The sequence below is a fragment of the Sphaeramia orbicularis genome, chromosome 13, assembly GCF_902148855.1.
Source record: "Sphaeramia orbicularis chromosome 13, fSphaOr1.1, whole genome shotgun sequence".
Classification (NCBI taxonomy): Eukaryota; Metazoa; Chordata; class Actinopteri; order Kurtiformes; family Apogonidae; genus Sphaeramia; species Sphaeramia orbicularis.
In genome coordinates, this window is record NC_043969.1 from 33,546,464 (window position 1) to 33,560,572 (window position 14,109).

The 14,109-nt window shown below is 40.3% G+C and overlaps 1 protein-coding gene across 4 annotated transcripts in view; it reads right to left on the reverse strand.

The window, feature by feature from the left end:
* Positions 1-1,623: 1,623 nt before the first annotated feature.
* The window catches only part of robo2 (roundabout, axon guidance receptor, homolog 2 (Drosophila)), a 312,336-nt gene continuing 299,850 nt past the window's right edge, over positions 1,624-14,109 (reverse strand). For 3 of the 4 annotated variants that reach the window (XM_030151657.1, XM_030151656.1, XM_030151654.1), the window contains 4 exons: positions 9,348-9,506; positions 8,899-9,165; positions 5,362-5,556; positions 1,624-4,632 (listed from right to left, as the gene is read on the reverse strand). In XM_030151657.1, the coding sequence (XP_030007517.1) occupies positions 4,631-4,632; positions 5,362-5,556; positions 8,899-9,165; positions 9,348-9,506 (623 nt within the window). In that variant the 3' untranslated portion in view covers positions 1,624-4,630. Of the gene's footprint in view, positions 4,633-5,361; positions 5,557-8,898; positions 9,166-9,347; positions 9,507-10,535; positions 10,719-14,109 lie in introns of all 4 variants that reach the window. The other variant, XM_030151653.1, reaches the window with a different exon arrangement.

Sequence of the window (14,109 nt, forward strand, 5' to 3'; positions counted from 1 at the left end):
GAATATACTTAACATTTTATAGTAATGTAATAAAACTTAAATCATTTAAGTATATTGTAATTAAAGCATTTTAGTAAATACGAAGTCCGGGCTTACAGTGTAGACTAGACAGAGTTTAGGTTTGGACAATGGACAAGGATTTCACTGGAAAAGAAAATGTGCAATGTTTCTGTTTTTGCACAGTTTGTACAGTTTGTACTTTAATGTTTTGAGATGTGCAATGGAAACAGGCTCATTGCAGGTACTGATATTGTTAAAATGTTCATCTTTGTTACCAAAAGTTGTTTGTTGTTCTAAAACAAAAGTAACTTTATTGTCATAGTTGTAAAATAACAGCGCATTTCTTGTTTTTACTTGGAAAAATATTATGTCAGGGGGCAGTCTTGTTGAGTTTATTTGTATTATTTAAACAAAAATCTAAGTTATTTTTAATTTGAACCAAAAGTTATCCAAGGAAAAGCAAAAAATATGGTTATAATATTGATGTTTCTTTCAATAAAAGTTAGAATTGCACCACTGTTATAATGTTGTTTTGTTGAGGGGGGCCTGGAGATTTATGGTCCTCCAAAGGGGAGCAGAGAGAAAAAGAGAGAGAACCACTAACATAACATAACGTAACGTAACGTAATGTAACATAACATAACGTAACATAATGTAGCATAACGTAACATCAATATGTAACTTATGGAGGCTAAATGATAGTTTATTCTTGAAGAAATTATAGTTTGTGGCTGGTGAAAAGTTGTCAAAAATGTCATATTGTGTTTAACAGTGCAGTACTTACTCTCTGACACTGTGTGCTGGAGCCTGTCTCACTCACAATTTTCTAGTATTTTTTTCCAACAGGAACACACCCTGTATATAAAAACTGTATGGGGTTCAGATGGCCAGTTTTATTTACCTGGTCTTAAACTCAGTCCAACAGCTGATCGCCAAGGTGACTTTATGTGTGTGTGTGTTTACTGGAAAAAAATCAAAGGACTACACGTGTTTTTTATAGATTTCAACTCTGCTGTGTGATCAGACTCTGTAATCTTTGGGGTAGACTGCCTCGACATAACAAACAACATGTTTATGTGCATTTGCTGCTAATACTAAACATGTTCCTGATTTCATTTGTTTGCAGCTTCACTTTCACAACTCCACGTGAAGAAACTTGGAAGCAATCATCCTGTCTGTGTGATTTAGAAGATGTGGATTTGTGTTTGAAGCTGGTCTTCCAGAAGGATCAAGTCAGGGATTGGTTTGACATTAAAAGTTGAGCTGAGTCAGGAGCTCTTTCACAAATACACATACAGTCGTACACTAGACATGTGCACACATAAAGAAAGCACAAAACTACTACTACACACTTTATTGCTGAGTCGAATACTATTAAAATATCAGAGGGGGTGTATTATGGAGAAACAGATAAACATGTCATTTTTCTTGTTTTGGCTGCAGTAAAAGGAAGTAGCCTACAAAAACAGAACAGCTCAGCGACGTACAATAACATTTCATCATGTACTTTTCTGCATTGTTTCCTTTTTCTTTTTTTTTTTTTGCCAAATCTAGATTAGTCAATTCTTCCGCACTGCAATCTGTACACCAAAAAAAAAAAAAAAAAAAAAAAAATAGACATTATCATTTTTCAAAAATATTTTATTTGATATGGATCCAGGTACAAGGAAATAAAAGAACATGGATTTATTTTACAGGACATGGGAATGAGACTGTAAAAGTTTATTTTCTTGATCCACTCTCTTGTTGGACAAGGACATGCAAGTGAATACAGAAAGTGGTTTACAGGAAAAATTAAAAGCAGAATGTATTGTAGTGTAGAAATGGCATTGGACTGAGGCGTTACCTCACCCCATGCTGTACAGAAAGACTTCACCCAACAACTTTCTCTTTTTGTCATTTTTAATCCTCTTTTATAGCAAAAAGGCAACACACAGATAGGCTACAAAGAACCAACAATATTGAGAAAATGAACAAAAGAGAGGGAAAGCCAAAGTACTTTCATCCTTCCAAAAAGACGTTTTCGCTATTGTCATGACAAGCAAGTTTTGAGCGTTTTTGCTCCTTGTGTTCAAAAAGGTTTTATGTTTCTTTAGTTTTGACATGAGAGGAGCAGTGCAATGAACATGCAGGACAAAGAGTGACTCCGGGGACGACTGACCCAGCATTTCACCGTGCTGCCAGCACAGTGCGCCTATCATCTCCTTATGGCCGTGCTGCTCAGCTCTGACAGCAAACTTTTACAAGGAACAAAAAACACATTTTATATTCCACAAATCTTTATGCATATTTCACAATATACTTTTATTATCATTTTAATAAATACAAAACGACACTGTGATTTAAAAGAAAACAATGAGTATTAAAGAGACACTAAAATGTATTAGACATTAGAAATATCAATCTTAATTTGGTATGTTCTTTTACTGACATCTTGTCTTAAGGTGGATGAACCAGCACATTATACTCTGAATCGAAATCCACGGCAGAAAAGAAAAAAGAGAGGACAACAGGATGAGACATGAGAGGGATATTTTTGTCGATGAAAATGGAATGGCATAATCAAGTGGAGATGCATATGGATATATACACATATATACACATACATAAACACCACCAGAATGTAAAATAACCTGAGATACTCTTTGCACCTCATTTCCGGAACACTGGCCACTGGCTGGATGATAGAAAATGATGATGGCATGACGACAACAGTACAACAGCATCTGACGGCCTTTAGTTTCCACCCCCCTTTATCAACATTAGCAGTACAAAAAAAGACGAAACAAACAGTCATTGAACCACAAAAATCCTGAACATTAATATTAACATTGTTTTAAGCAGCGTTTTGGAGTCATAAATTCATAAAAGGCATACAAAGAAACAAGCTTTTTCATTAAAAAAGAACAACCAATAAAAACATCGTCTGAAAAGACAGAAATTGAGAATCGGAGGCTGAGAAGTGAAAAGCGGCAGATGACGAGTGTGTGTTTGTGTTGGACGGGCAGATAGAAAGTGTTCTGCTCCACACTGTGGCTGTAGATATGGAGGCAGTGGGACCTGCTCATTAATATACAAGGCTTTTCTCTGTTATCACTTCACCGTTTGGGACTCAAAGCTACATCGTAAATCATACACACACTATTTTTTTCTTCCTCAAGTATGAAAGTTACAAGAGTGTGCTAACATACTGTTGTGGTAACTGAGGCACCAAATCTAAAAACAACTAATTTAACAGCACTTAGCTGGACCGACAGGCGGGTTGTGTTGTTTTCTTGAAAGCAGATAATACGACAAACATAAAACAGTAAGTGCTCTAAAACAGAAAACAATATTAACAATGGATGAATCTAAAGACATAAAAAAGATGTAAACAAACACTGCTCCACTAATATTTAAAAGACAGTTTTGGGAGTACTGTCATGAGAAACACTGATTGATACTCCGTTTGTCTGTGATGTCAGTTTACCTATTAAGGCAGAAGAAGAGTCATGAATCTAAATCTGTAAGTGTTTTTACTGAAGACAGATTTCACTGACTCTTTCTCCTTCTAAATGGTTTTATAGTTAGTCTACTGTTCTGCTGGATGTGGAGCTTCAACTCAGTGTTACTTAGGCAGTAGATCATTAAAAAAAAAAAAAAAGCTTGAAATGCTTAGAGATTTTTGTATAAAAATAATAAAACAAAGCTATTCCTGAAAACAAGACAATGCCTGGACCTGTCCAGAACACACAAGGCTGTACGCATTTTCATAATAAACTATTGTTTCAGGACAGTTCATTGTGAATTAAATAACCTACTCTGTGTGTACGATCCTTTCAGCCTCGTATCTGCCCTTCAGACTCCCAGTAACCTTGTCTGTCACCCAGTTAGTCTCGACTATGGAAGTGGGTGCCTTATTTGTTGCTGTCTGTGAGCAAAGCCTTACTCTTTAATATCTCTCTGTACATTTCTATATAATTTTCTTCTCTTTACTTTACAGTACAGAAACTCCTCTTCACATATTCTTCCGGTTCTTCATGTCAGCAGGAGCTATGTTTTTGTGCTTATCACCAAAAATTGCAGTGCAAAAACAATAATTAATAATAATAATGATAATAATTAATGGTACCTATTAACAAACAATGGATTATAAAACAATTATTTTATGGCACAACAGCCACTCAATTCACATATAATACAAATAACCAGATAAAACCAACTGTTCCTGTAAATGGAAATAAAAGCTCAAACTGAATTAGGCTTGCATAGCAATGCACCAATGCAACAAGTGAAAGAATATATTTACAGGAAACAAAATTCCCTTTTTCCAAAGGGCAGTTACCAGAAAAATGTGTTCTCATATAGATGTTTTCTTTTTTTTTTACTTGCCTTTTTCTAAGAAAAAGAAAATTACAGTAAGGTAGGAGGTGGAAAATATTTTCTCAAGGACGAAAACATAGTGAGATGTACAGTATGTTTGTGTCTATACATCACATTTACAGTTCTCTGACACTGCGCTTCTCTGTAGTGCCCTCTGCCTTCCTCTGAGAACACACAGGTAAGGACAAAGTTCATCACCCCGACTATGAGGGCGTCATTCTGCTGAGGACAGATCAGGCTTTCTCCAGTTCACATGGCAGGCAGATCACTCTGGAGGAAGCAAGATGAAGGAAAAGAAAATTCAGCAAAAATTAAGCAATAAGAAAATTTCACACCAAATCATCACAATGTGAAGGGTTCAGAAAAGATCTAATCAAAAAGATCTTTTTTGTTACGATTAATAAATGTCTGCCTCTCTACAGTTAAATTTCATGATTAATATTTGTATTTTTCACTGGATTGGATTGAAGATTGTTGGGAACATCTAATAAACTCTAAGGATCTTTGGCAACATGTATTCATGTAAACAGCTGCTGTTTTAGTCAATTTAATCAACATAAATAATTCGTTACCCAAATGAAGAAGCTTTCATTTTCACTAGTTTTCACTCTCTTGCAACCATGTTTTGACTTAATGAAGAATTAATATGTTTGGTCTCGCTTAAAATATTCATTGCAACAGAGCTTTGGAACAGAAAACACACATTTTTGACTCTAAATTTTCCTCAAGCAGGAATTACTTGAATTTTCTTGAAAAATAAACTATCCACTGCCAGTGCGTACAAATGGTATGTTATTGTTGGTGAGTTGGCCTTAAAAATGTGAACTCAAATCATTGTTATAGACTTATTTTATGGTTCTGTTTTGTGGCTCTGGAGGCTCCATAAACAGTAGCAGAAAAATGACTCTTTTTCTGGTTCTTTGCATGAAATGGAAACTTTACAAACACACACTGTTTAAATACTAATGCTCTAATCCATCAAACTACAGAACTACTCACATAACTCTCCTGAGTACTGTCCCTGTCCGTTGGCCCCCAGGAAGTCAGCGTGCTCTAAAGCCGTCCACTGCTGTGGCTGCCGTGGCCCTTCGGTCTTTCGTGGCCCCGTCGAGCCCTTAGAGGAAGTGGTGCCAGAGGAGCTGTGGCCCCCTGGGGAGGGGAAGGAGGGTTTACTGTATGGTAGACACCCGTCCTCTAAATTAAAAAAACAAACAAACAAAAAAAAAGGTGTAAAAGATGTAGATACGTGACGTGACTTTTGTTGCCGCAGTGAAACCCATCTAACATCTGATGCATGAAGACAAAGAGCCCCCCCTCTGGCGCCCCCTCTCTGACATCTGCAGACTGGTGATGCCAACAGGCAATGCCAGGGCATGCCACAGAGAGGACTCTCAGCCTCACACATGGCCCTGCAGCTACCAGCCTTATGAGGGGGTAAATACAATAAGAGAGGGACCACTGGCTGCTGTGGGCCCCCTGCTGCAGGCCAGCATAACATTGACCCTCAGCAGCCACCGTCATTGCGTGAAATCTCATCAAACTGCTCCCCGCTGCTCCGCTAATGACTGTAATAGTGCCTGCCCTGACCTCAGCGGATTCTACTGCGAATCAGTCAGCACTCTGACACATACGGGAATTCACCAGTGGGGTTTTGTGTAAGGATGCTGATCGTGGCACCTGTCTTTGTCTCACAGTCACTCTGCCTCTCAGATTAACTGTCTGAGAAGAACAGCACGGAGATCTGAAATCGTCACAAACACTTGGGTTTGCATGCGCTCACACATCTACACAGTCTGACACAGATGGAGTGTAGAGGAGCTGCTGTTTGTGTCAGGATAGAAAGCTGAAGCGATTAGAGTGCATTTCAGTTGCCGGGGCCTCCTGTCTTAGTTGGAGTGGAGCAGGCCAATATTGGCAACAGTTGCAGGGGCACTGGGAGACCGAGGGAGGGCTGAGGGGGGCATTCTGGAAAGCAGAAGAAGTGGCAGACAGTGCAATCTGTTCATGGGAGCCCAGTCTCAACGCAGCATGAAAGCTAACTTCAACACAAGAACTTCAAGAAAAAAAATCCCCTGCTGCAAAGCCACAGGAGCAGAAAAACCCCACCGCTCTTGTTTCAAGGCATTTATGCACCAAAATAAAATATGTATCAAAATACCTGCTGGCAAAACTGAATAAAAATCCAATTCCACTTACACAAGCTCAGTCATTTCATAGACTGGGTTGGTTTGAAAAGCTTTGAAGAACTGGTGTTTATAACATTCATTTTTATAGCCTTTCATATTTACAAATGAATCCTTTCTAGGCAGGTGTTTAAGCCTGAAGAGCACAACTTACAAAGATTTGTTAATGCCCCCTCTGGATTTATTGTGGCCATGTTAAATTATGTCCATTATCCATCTGCCAGTACAACACTTTAGTCCTGATTAAGTATCACAACAGCTGTTGGATGGAGCGCTGAAGGTCGTCCCCTAAATTTTCATCTTACACCAGAGGGAGAATGTTTACACTTTCCAAACGCTGATAACATGCAACTGACATGTGAATGTGAGTGTACAGAAGGGTTACTGTCAGAACTAGACCGAGGACTGTATTAACTTCAACAAACAGTGGAGGCTAATCAACAGCTTATGGTGTTGCTTTTTCTTTCATTCTTTTCTCAAGTGAAAATAATAAGATTTTCTGGTGTGAAATGACAGTTTCATGCAACTCTAAACACAGCAACAAAGAAATTGGTAATTATACAACGATATAACAGGTTACACAAACTCTGACATCCCAACATTATCCCTGTGGAGGTTGTTGATTGTTGCTAGGTACCATAAAACACCAGGCCATCGTAATGAATAATTGATATTTTTCCTGTTGTTTTGCCCTGAAATTCACATACTGTAGATCTTTGGGTCCAATGGTCCATGGTACAGTAGTGGAAAAAAAAGTTTTCAGACACCCTTAAAATTTTACACAATGTCAAAATAATATCAAGAAATATTTCTGGAAAAATCTTTTTTGTGTTTCAAAAGGTGTGGCTGAATCAGACAGACACAAACAAAAGCAAATATTTCATTATTTTACAGAGACATCCAGTTGTGACCTTAACGGAACAGAGCATGTGCAGAGGGGAGCATGTGGGTTTGGAGAACAGAGCAATACTTGGTGGAGTTCAATGACTTCAGACTGATTCTTAATGCAGTATAGCACAAATGCATCGGGTGTCTTTATGTTTTGTGTGTTCATGTGTGTAGTTTTGTAGATTATGTGTGCATTTTCTTTTGTATGTAATTAACCTTACTTTTTTTCTTTTATTATCATCACACTGTCACTGTGTTCTATGGATCCCATGACACATTCTTATGTCTTGGGCCCACTGTTGGTATTCTTGTTCTGAGACTCCATTTCAGTAATATTGTATCCCCTGAAATACCTCTGTTGGACTACATTTGTTAAATGATATGATAATGAAAGTGAAAATTAGATAGCAAAAAAAACAAACAAAAAAAAACAAAAACAAAACAAATGCATGGGGCATCCAAAAAACCTTTTTCCACCATTGAAGGGACTAGGCAGATCTCGTCTTAACCCATAAGAACCCAGTGTGACTTTTGTGTCAGTTTACAAATATTTTTTTCTCTCTATTTTAACCTTTCCTAATTGATTTATCACCATTTATTATAATATTATTCTCTTTAGCATTTTTTCCAGTAAAAATTATTTATTTTCCTATATTTAATTCACTGATCATGTAGATGTTCATAAAAGCCCAAGAGTAAATTCAAAGGTTATTCTATAATAGAAAAAACTGGGAAAAAAAGTGACTTTTTCCAGGAAAATCTATCATTAAGTGATCATAAAGAAGTGCCTCCATCCACTGTCATGGATCAAACTTTATGGGGTTTAATGGTGAATCAATGTTGTAGAAGATAACAGTGTTTCCATGGTAACTACAGAGCCTCTGATGGGTCATATCTGATGACTATAAAAAAGATGACAAACTGTATTTTACACCCATCATTTACTTGTATTGATAGGATTAGTGGATCAGTAGTTTAGATCAGTTGACGCTTTCGGTCGATGGTAGATGTTTGGGTCTTTATGGGTTAAGCCAGATTTTATAAACATATGGGCTAAAAAGATAAGACTTCTTCAAAGATTTCATGTATTTTTCCCTCAACCATCATCGTACCTAAAGTTAACTATGTTTCGAAATGTCTGTGTAGCTCCTTCTTTTTAACTTCTCAGTAAAATCGTAACATAGGACAGACCCAAAAAATGTGGGAAAGGTTTTCCAATAACCCACATCCTCTGCACCAAAAAGTATTTAATCTACTGTCAGAGTTGGCTCCCACTAATGGGGTTTTAAAAAATCTCATTCTCAACTTCCAACTAAATTCTTTCCAAGTAATTGAGCACGTATCCCCAGCCATCCCAGCCCTCTCCCACTCCTCAACTTCAGCTACGGTGTTGGTTTTCAACTTCCATGTACTTCCTGTATCTATAACAGGATATTATTTGGAGGCTGTAGATCGTTTCCGTTACCTGCTTTGTGGCCCCGGCGCCCGTCGTCCGCTCGGTCCACAGAGCCCAGCCGCTCTTGAGCCTGGCGGTGATGATCCAAAGACGTGCGTGTCTGCCTGTCGATGGAGCTCTTCATGTCATCCGGCCCAGACAGGGGTCCTGACATAGGGGGGCGCTCTAGAGATGAAGCCTTCCTATCTGTAGGGGGGGCCATGCTGGTTACACTGCGGGCCCCCTGTATACGGGCCTGGCCCTGACAGGGTGGAGGCTCAGGAGGAGGAGGTAGGTCTGTGCCAGGAGAGAAATTCACACAATAAATCAACTGAACGGATAAAATAAACCTGGACACTCTCCTGAAACATATTACATAGTAGAATAACTTCCTGTTGTTGAGAAAACGACAGCTACAGATGTTACGGGGGAACTTTGTGTTTCAACTCTTTAGAATGTGTTTTCAGTCATAGCCTCACCGTCTGCGCCAGCATCTCTCCGGTGGGGTGCTGTGCCCTGGCTTCGGGGTTTGCGCGTGGGTCTGGTGGCCCTCTGGTGGCCCAAGCTGTGTGTGCCGACTGTGCTGCCATCTGTTGAGAATGGACTGCTGGGCCGGGGCCTGTGGGACAAGCCTTTACCTGCAGGAGGAGGCAGGCGCACAAGCCAGCTGGTTAATAAAGACATTAAACAGCCCATATGAAGAGAGTGAAGCTGTGTCTGTCATCAGGAACGGTAGAAGACATCAATCAACTGCCGAAATCCTATTAGGAAACAAAGCTTTTCATGAGAAAGGAGCGGACGTGTGAAAGGAGTGTGAGTATAACTTATAGGCTCAATCCCAATTCACCCCTTGGCCCTCCCACTTGGCTCTACTACTTGAAACATGAAACAGGGGTTGAAATATTCCCCTATGAAACGAAATCTTTTACGTCATCAGCAGTCATCGACGCTGCTATAAACAGATGAGACAACTTTGTTTCCGAAATAATTCACCATGCCGTCAGCAGCTGTAACCGTCTGTGTTCCATGGGCTTTGGTCATCTTTTTACAGATATCAACCGCAAACTGCAGAAATGTGGTCTATAACACACTGAAACGGCATTAAACAGTCGATCAAATGATTAAGTTGCTTACGAAGAAAATACGTAAATTTGTGTTTCCTCCATCACACTGCTGCACTTTTTTGCTGTTTACCTCCATCTTCCCAATGATTCGACCAGAATTATGTGAGATTTCTCATACTCTTCCATTTGTAGTGTGGTCCTACATAGCCCTCCCCCTTAGCCCATCCCCTCCGACTCATCGAGAATCGGGACATCCCTACCCCTTCATGTGAACGCACAAAATGGAGGGGTAGGGGTAAGGGGAAGGGCCAAGGGGTGTATTGGGATTGAACCATAGTATGCCTCATTATTTCTCAGCCCAAATATGAAAGTCCAGAGCCAAAGCCACGTAAGTTACAGAGAAGTTGAAGGCAGGAAAGACATTCAGAGTCCAGCCATGTACAACTGGTTCCATGCACATCCTCATCAACAAGCAGAGAAGAAGTCATAGGCCAATGATATTACGGGAAACTGCAGCCAGTAGAGGACAAGAGGAACAAGAGTAGAAAGGAACAAGTGATCTGAAGTTCCAGAGCAGCAGGTAACTGTCCTCGTTCCACAGACCTCTCTTGCTGAGGCTGGTGCCCTCCAGGTGGTAGCCTGCCTTGTCTGCAGCCGCCACCAGGGCCTGGGCAAAGCTGCAGTGGGTAAATATGGAGCCATCAGATGAGCTGCCCAAACTGGACCTATGGCTGGAGAAATTACGCTCATCCTCCGAGGCTGAGCCCCAACCATTCACCATGGATCCTGTGAAAACCACAACTTTCAGCAAATATCCTGTGTGTGTCTTTGCGAAGTTTGTTCAACTGTGATAATATTTTAAATCAGACAAATTCAACCACATCATGTTCATGGGGCTCAGTTCAGTGGTCACAACCTTTATGGATATACGATCTACCATAATGAACATCTGCGCTGTGATTCTACATTTTGCTGGATCAATGCATTCTGTAATCTTAGTGTAAAGAGGAAATATTAACATAGTACACTTAAATGACTTTGTATTTGCTGCAGGGCTTTTCTGTTCGTGCCGGTGAGTGCATTGTGTAGTCATTCTGTTGTGGCCTGCCCGCTTTTATCTATTACAAACATGTGCAGAACATATATTGCACACACACACACACACACACACACACACACACACACACACACACACACACACACACACATCCATCAGTTTCTACACAGTGGAACAGCAGGACTGGCATCAACTGAATTTGCTCTCCTTTTGATGCAGAACAATAAGCACACCTGTACAGAGCAGAGTTAGCAGCTGAACTGCCTCAGGTGATGCAGACGAAGTGGCTCACAACACAGTATATTGAATCAAACATGGGTTGTATTTGAGTTTAGAAAAGCACTGCCATCACTTCCTGAATTGGGCTTAAGTTCTTTTACTTTGGTGGTTCTCATGTCGACTTAAGTAATTAAAAGATGGAAGATTTAATGAATTACCTGGTGAATATGCTACTTAAACTTAGATGTAAATACTTTTTTTTGGCGGGACTGAAAGTGTTGATATTACTTTGATAATCATCACAACTTGACTTCTAAGATATGTATCTGTATCTACTTTAAGTATGTGCTCATGCTTTGATTTTTGTCTTTACATAAAAAGCTAGGCCAGCTCTTAAAATATGAACGTTTCAGTCTGCCAATAAAAATATGCCACTTTTCCGAGCAAGAACACAGAGAACAGTGGGCTAATGTGACAGCTTTCTGTGGGACTGGTTTGGCAGACTTTGCTCAAGTGGCACTAGCCCAAGTGCTCTGCTTACACACTCTATCTCTCTCTCTCTCACACAGAGAAAACAGGAGTGATGAGAAGGGATAGACTTGTGTTACAGAAAACCGGGGAGGTGTGAGGGTAAAGGTTGGAGGGGGAGCGAAGGGGACATACAGTCCACAGCAGGATTTAATAAAAGGTTATTGTAATACAAAAGGTGACATAATGTTGGCCAGGAGCAGAGAGCAGAGGGGTTTAGAGATTAAAATGAACACAATTAACAAATGTCTCAGCTGCAGTGACGGGGCTCTGTCTCTCAGATCTCTTTGCAGTGCAATATGACACTTTTAAAAACTGGACACAGAAAGTGGTGATGGGAACCATTTATTTAGCCAGATAGATTGGAAAATCCCCCTCCAAGAGTTGTCCAACTTCCCCATCTGTGAGACTCTTTATCTTTTTCACCAAATGTTTCAAACAAGTGATTATGCAGTGACTGGATGTGACATCAGGGAATTGCACCTTCCACAGCTAAAGTTGCAACAGCTTCTCCTACTGTAGTGAAATTCTCACAGATTAATGGAAACTTCTATAAAATACAAGCTTGCATAAGGTAGAGAACCCCATTACACAACCCTCTTTCAGAGCGCTAGCAGAAATCCACGGCAGTAACTACTTCAAGCCCTCCATCTTGCCTTGCTATTTTCTTTGAAATTCTTTTCTAAGAGTTTTTCTCTAAGAAAGAAAGACAGCAATTCCACTGGGTCCAATCCTCCCACAAAGAATAGAGCAGATAATGAAGTATAGGCAGTGCCAGCCAAAGCACTGAAGCTTCCAACTCCTCCGGCTCAGCGAAGGAACACTGCCTCAGCAAATCACATCACAGAATGACTTTTCAGTTGCACTAACCGCCACTTTCTACTGCTGAACCTCTGGAGCACTTCTATTCTCAAAAAAAGCAGTCCAATCAAAATGTGATCATTGGAACATAATTTGATAAAAATTCAATCTCGTTTTCTTTTTTGCCCCAGAAATGTGGGATTTTTTTTTCCCTTCAGACCCAGGTTAGCACTACAGGTCTGTCATTTTTTCATGTCTTGAACCAGAGCAATGGGCCAAGCCATGTACTCTAAAAACCACTCTCTTACATCTACAATACTCCTCGCACTGACAGAGCAAGGCCAGTAAATGGGAGATGGTTGGGGGGCAGTAAAACCAAGCCTAGGTCCCTCCTGCCACTAAAACTGATTTATACTGACGGAAACCCTAATCTGCATGTCGTTAAGCAGGAAAATCATTCCCCCTGACGAACAGGCGTCTATACCTGCCGTCAGGAGATGTGACCCTGCTCCTCACAAACCTGCCAGGACTTTATGGGAGAGTAATCGCCCAGAACAGTCCAGCTTTCAGCTCATTGTAGGTGTAACAGCCTCACAGCTTTACACGACCTATAGCACCAAGCCGACACACAAAGCCAGGTAATACCTAAGTGAGTGTTCGCTCCATCTCTCTGGCTCAAACAGGCCACGGCTCTGCAATACCCACCACAACATCAGGATTTACATTTATCTGCTAAAAAAAAAAAAAAAAAAAAATGTGCTGTATTATCTCAGAGCAGAGAATAACACAGCCTGCGTAGACAATCTGCTGGTGAAAAATGGCCCCAGAGGAGAGGGCTGCCTATTTTCTGGGGCATCAGTGAAAATGTTTGATTTACTGGCCTTTGGTGTAACATTATGAGAACAGACCTATTTCCATATTATTAAAACAATGACAAATCTATCAAGTGGGGCCTGACAGGAGTCTCACTTCTACCCCCCCTATTTGTAGAGTCTCAAAATGGTGGCCACAATAAATCTTGGCACTTTCCCCTCATCCTCCCTCTCCTCCTCCTGCTAACCCTGGTGCTGGGACCGTGTCTGTGTTGTCAAACGACAGGGTGTGAGGCAGACTTGCAGAGAGATAAGAAGAAATAGTGCTGTCTTCAGAGTAATACAGTGGAGGAGAGATGCAGTAGATTAGGGCCCAGTTGCTGCTTTATATTCCTCTAAATACATCAGCAGTAGCATGTGTCAGCGCTACCAAAACCACTGCTCCATCATCTCATGGAAAACTACACTTTAGAGCTGCCACTGACAGAACAGACCAACAAGCAACCTTGTCAACCTTTCTTTTTTATTTCTCTCTGGCTCAGCTCTTTTACCTACAGTATCTTTTCTTTCCGTGTTTGCATTCCACCCACAAATTCTTTAATATGCATTTTGTTGTTAGAGATTCACACATTTTCTTGCTGTGATATAGTAGGAACATGTCACAGAGTTACACTACGCAAGCATTTTTCATAACCCTCTGCTCCCATAGGAGGGTGATAGCCAAATCCCACACATTATTCATAAAGACCCAGTAAACAGC